The sequence below is a fragment of the Coptis chinensis genome, chromosome 7 (assembly GCF_015680905.1).
Source record: "Coptis chinensis isolate HL-2020 chromosome 7, ASM1568090v1, whole genome shotgun sequence".
Lineage (NCBI taxonomy): Eukaryota > Viridiplantae > Streptophyta > Magnoliopsida > Ranunculales > Ranunculaceae > Coptis > Coptis chinensis.
Window position 1 is genome coordinate 74,840,512 of NC_141462.1, and position 12,366 is coordinate 74,852,877.

General features: G+C 35.3%; 1 protein-coding gene and 2 long non-coding RNA genes across 3 annotated transcripts; 2 read left to right on the forward strand and 1 right to left on the reverse strand.

Annotated features, from left to right (window-relative positions):
• Positions 1 to 883: 883 nt before the first annotated feature.
• LOC147488860 (uncharacterized) lies at positions 884 to 2,324 on the reverse strand. The gene is made up of 2 exons (XM_086572439.1): positions 2,131 to 2,324; positions 884 to 1,849 (listed from the first exon to the last, which is right to left on the reverse strand). Exon 2 carries the CDS (start codon positions 1,737 to 1,739, stop codon positions 1,014 to 1,016), a length of 726 nt encoding a protein of 241 aa, XP_086428565.1. The 5' UTR covers positions 1,740 to 1,849; positions 2,131 to 2,324; the 3' UTR covers positions 884 to 1,013.
• Positions 2,325 to 3,009: 685 nt separating this feature from the next.
• On the forward strand, positions 3,010 to 7,009 carry LOC147488861 (uncharacterized). The gene is made up of 3 exons (XR_015201818.1): positions 3,010 to 3,148; positions 6,253 to 6,354; positions 6,446 to 7,009. It is a non-coding gene; the product is annotated as an uncharacterized LOC147488861 (long non-coding RNA).
• Positions 7,010 to 8,774: 1,765 nt separating this feature from the next.
• Positions 8,775 to 9,469, forward strand: LOC147488862 (uncharacterized). The gene is made up of 3 exons (XR_015201819.1): positions 8,775 to 8,915; positions 8,997 to 9,044; positions 9,309 to 9,469. It is a non-coding gene; the product is annotated as an uncharacterized LOC147488862 (long non-coding RNA).
• Positions 9,470 to 12,366: the final 2,897 nt, after the last annotated feature.

Consider the following 12,366-nt stretch of genomic DNA (forward strand, 5'->3'; position numbering starts at 1 on the left):
CCTAAAATTTCCTCTCCTTAACATATTTCAAAATTTAGACCTATCAGCCATTGCAATTTTGTTTATAAAATTATTTCAAAACTTTTAGCTAATAGATCAAACTCCTTGTAACTGTACTTTCTAGTTTCATTAATACAATTTTTTCTTATCCAGTAAAAACAAACACACACACTTCCTATTTCCTATTGTAGTGGGATTGGTTTATTAGTTTATGCAGTGTTCTAAAAAACGCTAGGCGGTAGTCGGGCGGCGGGAGAACGCCTAGCGCCTAGGCCTTCTAGGCAGTGTCTAGATGGACTAGGTGCTAGGTGGTTTTTTTTTCCTAATATATATAGTAATGCATACATATACTACAAGAAATGAAGAAAATCATTTACCATAACTCAAAAAATAAACACAAACAAAAATCCTTATTACAAAAATGCGTAATAGTTGAGGAATATTGACTTTATATAAAAACATACTCTTTGTTATAATGACATATAATTTACATTAGACTTAAGTATTTTAAACTCATTCAAATCTTAAACCTACAAGGGCCTTTATTTTTCGACATTTAATCATTGAAAAAAAAAAAAAAACTTGACTGGACCGCCTAGACCGCCTAATCGGTCCGCCTAGACCCGCCTAGTCTGTCCACCGATTTTTTAAATGACTAGGGCCTAGACGAGTCGGTTGGGCACCGCCTAGCACCTAGAGACCGCCTAGACCGATTTTTAGAACAGTGAGTTTATGCATGTATTGCTGGGTTTAGAGCGCTTAGCTTGGAGGGAAAACCTGTGGGAGCAAAAAGTCTCTCACACGAGAGGGTTGACAAATTTAATTTATTCACCATAAATATATCAAATACAATTCGAAGTAATTATTAATGTACAAGCTGAAGTAGATTCAGACGTACTTATTCACATATTACAGACAAGCAAGCAATCACTCTGAACACGGATACAATTAACAAATTATGCGGTAGCCTTCATTAGATACCACAACCCCATATCAGGAAGAGCACGATGGTCTCACTGTGAAAGTAAGGACCCAATTAAGCACGTAAATGCAGTCGTTGGATCTCCACTAATAATAGAGACTATTAGCTTTAGGACTAGTTTTGCAATCTTCGAATACTTACTAACCCTTCCACTCGAACCACTTTGTTGTGTGATTTGGAGATTGGGAACCGCAGTGATTTCCATTGCTAAGTTATTAATCTCAACCTCGCTGAAGTACCCTTTCTTCCAGTTCTCAACAACCATATCTTTCACACACGCCACATGAATATGATACTCCTTATCTGTGGATCTGTATGACCAGCCTTTGATCTTACCCCAAAGTTTTGTACGTCGACACTTAACACACTTTGACGATATGTTCTCATTGAGATGTAGTTCCAACCCGTCGCCTTGTAAAATATACGGTAGATTAGCACAACAGGGATGCAAGTCATATCCAGTTTTGTGGCAGTGGTACACAAACCCTTGGATGTCCCTTGTACAAGCATCACAAAATCTGTCACACCTACTAGGTGCACTTTCAAGGAACTCGAAAGTACAATTTTCGTAGAAAGAGTGAGACAAAGAACCGGAAGCTAATGCACAATCCATGTGGAGATCATAGTTACATTCTTCACATCTGTATCTAGGTCCCCACCCAGGTTCCTTACAACCATCACATTTATAAGGTGTTTTATCGTGCTCTAGGATAAGATTGTGATCGTGGCTAAAATTCTTTATATTCGTTAAAAGCATGCCTTTTAGAGAGTAGCAGTCTTGCGCATGCAATAGCAACTTACACCACTATATATGATAGATGATCGAACTTATAATATATGGTGGTTCTATGCCAAAGCTACGTTGTCCTGCAATCAACATCAAATTCAAAATCAGTTCTACCTATGTTTCACATATATTCCAAAAGACATAGCGCGCATACATGCGCATGTTTACTTCACACGTTATATGTCTGCACACATGGACAACTACGTATGTTTTTTTTATCATATATATAACATGAAAAAAACATATATTTTTTCTTTTTAATTTTGTTTCAACATGCGTCCAATATTGTAATCAAATAAAAGCAAGCTAGCTAGAATAACATTCAGCATCATATATTGGTGTACAAGCTTATGGAAATTACCAATCCAAGGAACGAAGGCGGCTCAAAAAAATCAAATGAAAACCAGCTTTCTGGACATCACTAATAGTGATTTAGATCACAACGCAAAAAGTTGAAACAAATATATGGATGCAGTTATTTCTTGGACAAAAAATCCGAAAAATTTATTTAGGTTCAAAATCACGGTATATTGATGTTATCTCTGCTAGTAACTTGCTAAGTCATGAACAACAGAGAGATCAACTTAGTATATATAGAAACTTGTACATGATACAACCACATATTATATAAGTTAACCGACATAGGTGACAAGAATAATCTTCCGTGTTTGTACTGTGAACGTCCATGGCTACTTCCTTAGTCTATTTAAAGAAAAAAATATAAATATTTTGAACTAACATTACAATCTACATGGTATCCGTATCATACATGACATTTTACTGGAAGCTGGCCTTGATTTTCTTTCGGTTGTATCTCTGTGGAAGTTAAGAACTTGAGGTGAAGTCAAGGAAGCAAAGTGTGTACCAGTGTACGTGGTGATAACATAAACCTTCCACATATAAAAATTAAGTCAACCTTAAGTCAAAACGTGATTCGTACGATAATAAGCATTTTTGTTATCATTGAGTCAACAATCAATAAGATAATGTTATCCAACGAATTTAAACAAAGAGAAAGATCCAAGAAAGGAATTTGCAGTCTGAGTGAACGCGAAAATTAGATACAGGTTAAAAAACGCGCCTATCCTCATTTGGGCTAAACTATGGATATGGCCCACCTTAAAGTCCAGGTTCAAGAAATGGGGCCTAGGTTGGGCTTTAAAGTGGGTTAAACTTAGGAATCTGGTTACCTCTTGAGCTAGAAAACGAGTGAACTATTTTTTCGAATTTGTCGAAAGCAAAGAGATCAAATGAATCACAAATTCGGAGGAGGGAAGCAACCGACAGGAACACCATCCCTTGGATGGTCGTGTGTCGTGGTCATTGCTTCACTTCTTGCTGGTGCGTCTGTCGTCCACAACATCTTCAAGCCTGATCTGGTACCCTTTTCACTCAATGCTGCCTAACATACGTTTGTGAAAATGCCTAATTCATCTCATGCTAGCTACATTTATACTTACTGTTAGTTAGTTGAGTTTTCATTAACTGTGTAGACATTGCCGCCCTTGAAAGCGTTGGAGCTGGTAACAACGACCAGCAGGAGAAACAATGAGTCTTCTAATTACCGGGTTTTGTTTTTCTCAAAGTTGAATTTTGGAATCATATCAAACCAAGTCATGTAGTATACAATGTTTAATTATAAGAGCCAATGTGTGAGGGAGGCATTTAGTCACGCTGTAAATTACGCTGATACCCAGTATTACTATTTTGTGAATTTGCTTTTATTTTTTCCGTTACTTTTTGTGGTTTGATTCTCAAAATAAGATTTATATTTAACGGAATGTGCTGAGAAATGTACTGATAGAAGATATGGAGCAAATTCATGATAAGATTACCAGTACGAAGTTTTGGTGAACATCCAAAAAGTCCAAACATCTGCCAGTATAATTGGATATTATGATGGCATCAAGTTTCAGGATCACAACACAAACTATAGCATTGCTTGAAGCCTTGAAGAGGGTTTCACCACACATTAGGCATTACACATTCAGTGAACTGCATAATTTGTGAAATCCTGCAAACTCCCTTGGCTTGTGCTGTACTGCTGTGCTACAAAACTAGCGCAATAAAGCATTTGATTGCATAATTCAGGCTGCATGGTGTTTTCCTGGACGGGACAACTGTTTTCCCAGTCTGGTTAAGATCTTTGTAGATCCCATGGCCCTTTTTTCTAGGTAGTTTAATTGGGCACTAATCAAATTGGATTGGGCAACCCAAAAAAAAAAAAATTTACAAGGTTGCTATATTACAAGTTTATCATCAAAGCCCAAGTCCAACAACCAATTCAACTGGTCTTGCCATAACGAAACTCTCGGGTCGTTTGAGTGTACACTCAAACAGTCTCGCCATGTCGTTCTAAGATTGTCATATTACAAGTTTGTCATCAAAGCCTAAGCCCAACAACCAATTCAACCGGTCTCGTCATAACGAAACCCTCGGGTCGTTTGAGTGTACACTCAAACGGTCTCGTCATATCGTTCTATTGTACATGCACGCAATCTGAGCTTGTCGTTTGAGAATTGGCTCTCTGGAATCTCTATGGAACGGTCTAAGCGTGCCGTTTGAGTGTACATTCAAACGGTACCACCATATCGTTTGAGTGTACACTCAAACGACTTACCCATATCGTTTAAGACAGAGCTCTCTGTTTTTTCCATGGAACAGTCTGACCATGTCGTTTGTTATCACATGTAAGCGGTATGGCTGACTCATTTGGGGCTTCTATGGGGCGACAAGGGGGAGTCGTTTGAACTAAAATAATTGAGAAGTTCTAAACCAAGGAAATTCCTTATTAACCAATAATTAGCCGGATTAACCAATAAAAATTGATTACATAAACACCAATTACACTTTTCTTATACATAAACACCGAACACTTTTCTTATAATATAAATCATTAATTGATCATAATTGTACAATAATTTATTTAAACAATGATTTGCAAAATTGAATTAGTAATGATCAATTATCAACACATCCCAATTGAATTAGCAAAATTGAAATCCGATTTAAAAAATTGGGTTAGGAATAACACAATTAGTTGTACCAACACAATTACATACACTCTGCACTCTTTATCTGTTATGACATAATATCTATATAACCAAGTTAAAACATGTAATCAAACATGCCAAAATCTAAAATAATAATTTGTTTTATATCTAAATTTTTCATTTTTCATTTTTTTTTTCAATTGTGAATCATAAACTAGTTTGGGATTTGGGGTTTGGGGTTTAGGGTTTAGAGTTCAGGATTTACAAATTTCGTACCAAGATATTTCACTCAATTATTTGAAATAATAATTTGTTTTATATCTAAACTTTAAACTTGTTATTTTTTATTTTCTTTTTCAAATTGTGAATCGTAAACTAGTTTGGGGGTTTAGGGTTTACAAATTTCGTACCAACATATTTCACTTAATTATTCGAAATAATAATTTGTTTTATATATAAACTTATTGTTTTCCATTTTCTTTTTCAAATTGTGAATCATAAACTACTTCGGGGTTTAGATAGGGTTTAGGGTTCAGGGTTTACAAATTTCATACCGACATAAAAAAAAATTAATTTCAAATATATTTCACTCAATTATCCAAATCTAAAATAATAATTTGTTTTATATCTAAACTTGTTATTTTTCATTTTTTTTTTCAATTGTGAATAATAAACTAGTTTGGGGTTTAGGGTTTACAAACATATTTCACTCAATTATTCGAAATATATCAAAATTTCAAATATCTCTACATAGAATACTCAAGTTTCTCATTTACTCCTTACTCCTTTTTTTCATACTCAATCAAATACTCACGTTTCTCATTTACTCCTTACTATTTTCATACTCAATCAAAATCCAATCAAAATCCTAAATGAAACACGAAGATAAAGAATAAGCATTTGAGGTAATGCTTGAGGTGCAACAACAAATTAGAGAAAGAGAAAATAGAAGAAATATTGAAGGTGAAAAACAACCAATAGAAAGTGAAGAATTGGCAAAAAAATGTTGAAGGTGAAGGTGAAGAAGTTGAAGAAATAAAAGATGCGACTAGTCGAGCAAATGAGATGCCGAGAAATCGTCGACGATAAAGACAACCAAACCTAAATAATGTGGTAACACTTTATTAGAATGAATACAAAACACTTGATTGATTGAATAAATGAATGAATCTACAAGAGATGATTGATTAGAATGAATACAAAACACTTGATTGATTGAATGAATTCAAAACACTTGAATGAATGAATCAACAACATTTAGAACCCGAGCCCAAACGACACCTCTGGGTCGTTTAGGGACTCTAGCAACCAACATGGTTGGGTCGTTTGGACCCTCTATGGAACTACATCACTAGGTCGTTTAGGGACCCTATTGGTCGATGTGGCTAGGTTGTTTGGACTAAATTTAGTGAGAAGTTCATTTTTTTTGGTGACTTTGAAATCCCTCATTATACAAATTGCTTTAGACTCTTGTTTTATTCTATATGTAGGATCATTTGCCATGATCCAAGAACTGATCATCTGCAAACTCGAATGACGTGGATTATCAACCGATTTTAAGTGATATAATAGAAATATTTACTACGAAAGAGGTATGATGGAGTAGGCATTGATTTCATTTTTTTTTTCTAAATGTAATTTTATTAGTGTATTAATAATAGTTATTGTTTTTTATGTGTTTAGGTCTTTCATACATGTAGCGAGGCAATTGGTTGGGCAACCGCTAGAGGAAAACAAGTTAATGTGGTTGTGGTAATTAAAAAGTCGAAGTATGCTAAGGGAAACCGAGTAGCAAGATTGAATTTGGCTTATGAATGCTCGGGTGTGTATCGGTCACACAAGAAAGAAGGCGAATGGAGGGATAATAAGAGAAAGTCGGGAACCAAGAAATCGGGATGTCCATTTAAGTTAAAAGGTGTTTTCCAACGCGACACTGTCGATAGTTGGAAAATATAAGTTAGAAATGGTATTCACAACTATGTATTGGCGAAGACCCTTGAATGACATGCATTTACTACTCGTCTGACCGTTCCAGAGTTCGAGTACTTGTTAGAGATGAGTAAGTGTGGAATAAAGCCTAAACAAATTTTGGATTCTATCAAGAATATGTATCATGAAAACATATCTAGTATATCCCAAGTCTACACTGCAAGGCAGAAGGTGAGGAGATTGGATATAAACAGTCTCACACAATTACAGAGATTGCGTGAGTTGTTAGCAAAAGAACATTATTTTGAGGAGTTGAGAGAGGATGAGAATACCAATGAGATAATGGGGTTGTTATGGGCCCATCTAGATCAGATTTTTCCAATAGTTTTCATGTTAGACGCTACCTACAAAACTAATAGATATCGGTGGCCTTTAAATACAAGATGTTGGGGAAGTTCAACGTGGAAGTCTTTCAGCGTGGTAATCAGTGCTATTTCGGTCAAAACAACAGTCGACTATGAGTGAGCCTGCATCAGTTTAGTGGCTTGTTTGGTGACAGAAGCCCATCCGTGATCATGTCTGACAGGGACTTGGCCCTGATGAGTGCCGCTGATAAAATTTTCCCTAATGCACACAAGCATCTATGTAGATGGCATATCGCTATGTGCGTCCTTTCAAAATATTACCATATTTTTCCAAGCACAGAACTTGTAGAGAAGGCTCAGTTCTCGTGGAATAATGTAGTCAAATCGAAGACAGAGGTTATTTTACAGCGTAGATGGGATGCTTTGGAAAAATATTATAGGGTTGAGTACTCTAATTTTGTTAGTTATTTGCGAGAAACTTGTTTTCCTCACAGGAATCGATTCGTATCACTACACCATAACAGCACATTTGTGACACTAGCCATTTTTGAATTGTGATGGCATATTGGCGTCAGAAATGTTGTGACGGTAATTTGGCGTCTGCAATTGATGAAAATCGTCAGAAAGATACTAAAATTTACTTGATTTAATTCTGAAATTTATTCTAAAACAAACCCATGCCTAGTTGGCGTCAGAACTAAGGCACATGTTATGTCACGCACTTTCAAAGGGCAGCTCTCGTAAATTTGTAACAAAGTTATATCGATCTCGTCTCCTCCATTTTTTTGAAGAAGAACAAGAAACCCAAACCTCCCCCCACCAAAACTTCTTCTTCATCTTCTTTTAAAGCTGTGACACTTCTCTATTGGCGAAGAGTCTTAATCACATCCATAATTACTGGTTTGGTATGTCCAGATCTCTCTCTCTCTCGCTCTCTCTCTCTTTGAATTTTGAAACCCCTAATTTCAAAACCCTCAATTTCTCTGAAATTAAAAACAATGGTCGTTCAATTTGGTTATTTTTTTGATTAATTGAAGGTTCTCATAAATTGATTTTAGGGTTTAATGTCAATTTCAAGCTTCACTTGATTTGGAGTTTCGCACAACAGCGGCAAGGTTTAATCATATTGGCGAAACTTCAGTTCTCGTAAATCTATTATATTCTTTAGAACATAATTTTGATGATTCTGTATGTTAGATGATTTGGAAATCACAAATGACTCTAATTTTCAACGCTTCATTATTTTTTGTATTTAAATGAGTGGTGAATGATACTTTTTATGTGGATAGAAACTCAATAACTTAGCCCAAGACTCAGTTCCCATGTCATCCCAATTAATCTTTCATATTTCAGTTCTTATTTCATCACACCTTGGAACAAATTAATTGGATTCATCAAAAGCCCTTTATTGACTCTCGTATCTAAAATCTAGCAGACTTAAACAAATTGATACATCTCTATCAGTAGCCTCTGGCTACCCCAGCTCCACTTGTAGTATACGTCCACACTTGGCTTGTGATTGGAGGGTTATCTTCTTATATTTTGTTTATGTAGACGTGAGTATATTATATAGTGTTATCTCTCCGGTGAAGAATCTCGTGCCATATCTCATTTAGGTTAGAGAACTCACTTTTTGGTGATTTTTTACTCTGACAGCGCCCAGTTTTAACATTTGGTGTAATTTATTACTACGGTCTGGTAGAATTTTAATGGTTGTTAGATGAGTGCAATGTATATTTCCTCAATTCTATGTATTTCACTTCTCCAACTTCAACCTGTATGCCCTGACATCTTTCTTCTTCATGGTACAGGACGACTCGTATCTGCAAAGTTACATTAGCACCATTGGAGTTTACTTTGTAAGTGGGGATCTTACCTCTGAGCTTACTTTTGGCATAAATATAAATTACCAACAATATTCTCCTGTTTGCAACATGTAGAAAATACGCACTGTGGAGCAGAATGGAAAGACCATTAAACTTCAGATCGTAAGTTTTTATTTATTCTAAGTTGGTATCTGCACATAATAGTTAAAAATGTAGTTAGGTTAAAGATTTACAGGTTATGTACTTGTTCCCAAATCAGTTAGGTTAAGGATGATAAATTTGATTTGGTGTCGTGATGTAAATTCCTAGCAGAAAATGCTTGTAAAAAAATGAGAAGAAGAAGTGTGTGGGCTCTGTTTGATAAGGGTGGCGTCCTTATGTCATTTTTTTGGCTAATATGTTGAATTTTGTTGTCGGTGTATATAGTTCAAAGGTGGCAGTTCTCATTCGGTTCTGAAGAGTTTGGAAATGAAATTAAATGTTTTTAGGATTACTAGTAGTACTGAAACAGTTCAAGTGACTGGTGTTGTTAGGTCTCCAAAGAAAGCTTCATCGTCGAGAACTGGGAGTGGTAATTTAGAATCACGGTGATTTTGCTTGGACTCGGCTTTTTTAAATTTGTGGTTTACCGATTATCATATGCTCTTTCAAATTTATATAAATATGAAATAACTTATAATGTGTTGTTTTATAAACAATGAACACTTGCTTAGATGGTTATAGTGCATGTCTTCAATGTGACATTCAAGGCGTGCGTGGCGAGGTTCAATTGCTTTCGTGGGTGTGGCAAGTTTTTGAAGTTTTTTCTCAAGTTTCCAATCATATTTTTGTTTTCAGGTGTTCCATGAAGGATTAAGTATCACGTTGCCTTCTGTGAGAGGAATCTAGCTTTCTTTGTGGTAATCCTGGATGTTCTTGGCTATGTAGCAAGTGTTTCGAATTCTATAACACCTAGGCTGATTTCGATTAGTGCTTGGCATTGTTGTGTTAATGAAAAATCATTGATTTCCTGCTGCCACCACTAGTGTATGCTGCTGCCACATTCCTCTTTGGTTTCCCTGATATGGTCTTAATAGCTATTTTCTTCATTTAAAATATGTAGCATGTGTTCCGTTTGTACATTTGTTGTGAAGGTGTTGTCCCTCCCTTGCAAGCAGGGTATTGTCCCTCCCTTGTCGGTTGCGCGCTCATATCGTCAAATGAAGCATTTCAATTACAATGCACTGATTTGTACAACAAGCCTTGTTTAACTTACTTTGTGAGCACGAATTGAGTGTGTTCATTTTCTAATGAATATCTATATAATCTTTTGCAGCCTCTTATTTAATCAAACACAACACTTTCTGAAACCATAGGCTAGGTAGTTGTTACACAACTATTGGTGCCACTACAATCCAACAGAAGCAAGCGAGTACTTAAGTAGGTCTACCATAATTCACAGGTCCATGATGCTCATGGTGGGTTTGTGCCAACCTTTGGCCATAGATATAGTCAGGTCAGATTCTTGTAAAATTTATTTTCTCTATGCATGAGTATAGTTTGTATGTAATGTCTAGGCTTAATTGGTCTTTGAGTTGATCTATTGCATTCAGTTCTTGTCATGTTTGCCGGTTGAAACCCCCCCCCCCCCTTTTTTTTGTTTTAACCCTTAAATTTGATGGTTGAAAGTCGGACACAATATGTTTATGTGACTTTCTTTCCTTCTTTGTTTCTTGTGCAGCTTTTGATTTTTTTTAGTGGAGAAACATAAAGGTTTCCGTTGGAGTGCTCGGAGTTGCCACTACTATATGGGTTATCTTTGACTTGCTTTAGTTCTATTTTCTGACTCTGGTGTGCAGTGTGCCATTGTTTGTGACTATCTCTAGCGCTCTTATTCCTCTATTCAAATGCCACCAGGTTTATCAATAAGTATGCAATTGTTTCCCTCAAACTAATTGTTTCACTCAAACTAGCTAATTGTTTGGATTTAGTTTTTATATTCTTCATGAATATGCACTAATTTTGTATATCTGTAATTGTCGTAATTAGGCCTCCACCTCAAATCCCCAATGTTCATCTTCTTGAAAAACCTGTTAATTGTGCACTTTCTGTGTTACGCGATATTGCTTTTGGACGAGATCTGAAGAAGTTTCTTTCTGTAAGTTGACTTCTCCATGTTGATTGTCTTGTTTAGACATGTATAATTGTATACTTTCCTTGTCTAAAAGTGGGTTCTCCTTCTTTAAGTTTTTCAAACTGAAGTGTGTGCACTTAATTGCAAGGGTGTCGTACTGTTAGGTAACTCATATGCTCAAGTCTTACTTGGGAGGGTAGAACATTTTGCGTGGCTGCAAAATTTGGAGATCAAAATTTTCAGAAACGTGTTCAAATACAACATGTTATTGCTTACTCCATATATGTTTTATTTTTCTCCACTCTTGTTGGTAGTCATCGTTATAATCATCGAATCGAATATTCAAATTCTATCTATTCCATTAGAAAAGACACGTATAAGAGTATGTTATCTTATGTTAATTTCATGCTTAGTTTGCCACCTATTACTTTTGTCTTGTATGCAACCACCTCCTTCTAGTAATGAATGGGGATAGATTTGGAAAATGGGATCCTTTTATTTACGATGGGGGCACCATTTTATCTACTTGGTCTAGGAACAATGAAAGCAAGGAGTAAAATGCCTTTATTGATGAATTCATTAATCTTACTAAGGAGGACACTAATTAAGTCTTTATCTTCCAAAACAAAGGCTTTAACTTCTACTCTTTATATTTTTCTTTTTACACTATATTCTATTATCATTGTTGATTACACCTATCGCTATTGTATAGGTTTTAAATTTGGGAATGAATTTTGATGTATGTGGTAGTTTAGTCCTTGTCTTTTGTGAATATTGTAGTTGAAACTATTGGGCCCGAGATTTTGAAATTATTAGTTCTTTGCAATTTTGTGATTTTATGCATGTAATCAATTACTTTGTGATCCTTCGCACCTTGTGATATTATTCTATTGATCGCTATTGTTGTTTCTTTTTCTTTGGATGCTTGTAAAGTTTGGTGAATTACTTTCATTGTTTATTTTTTGGTAGTCGCGTTTTGAGGAAAGTCATTTACCAATTTTTCTTTATTGTGTAGGGTTTTGGAGGCGATGAACTCTTTTCGTTTTATTGGATTATAAGTTGGTGGAATGAGCTTTCTTGCTACAACAACTTAGATATTGTTTGAGATACTTTTGTAGTTAGAAAAGTATGTATTAAACAATTTGTGTAAGTGTGTAAATATTTACAAATTTGAGAGTTATTATTTTGTAATTTTAATTTGTGTTATAGTGAAATTTTAATTGTTGAATGTATACTAGTATTTTGTTGAGTGGATTGTTTTTTTTTTAAAATTAGTTGTCTCTTGGCTGGTTCTACATGGTGAAAGACTTATTGTAGGGTGTATGTTATTCATTTAGTGATATATATACTTAGTCAAATTTTGGTGATGGT

Excerpts from the sequence above, each read along its gene's own strand:
- LOC147488860 (XM_086572439.1), bottom strand. The coding sequence starts at position 1,739 with ATGCTTTTAACGAATATAAAGAATTTTAGCCACGATCACAATCTTATC.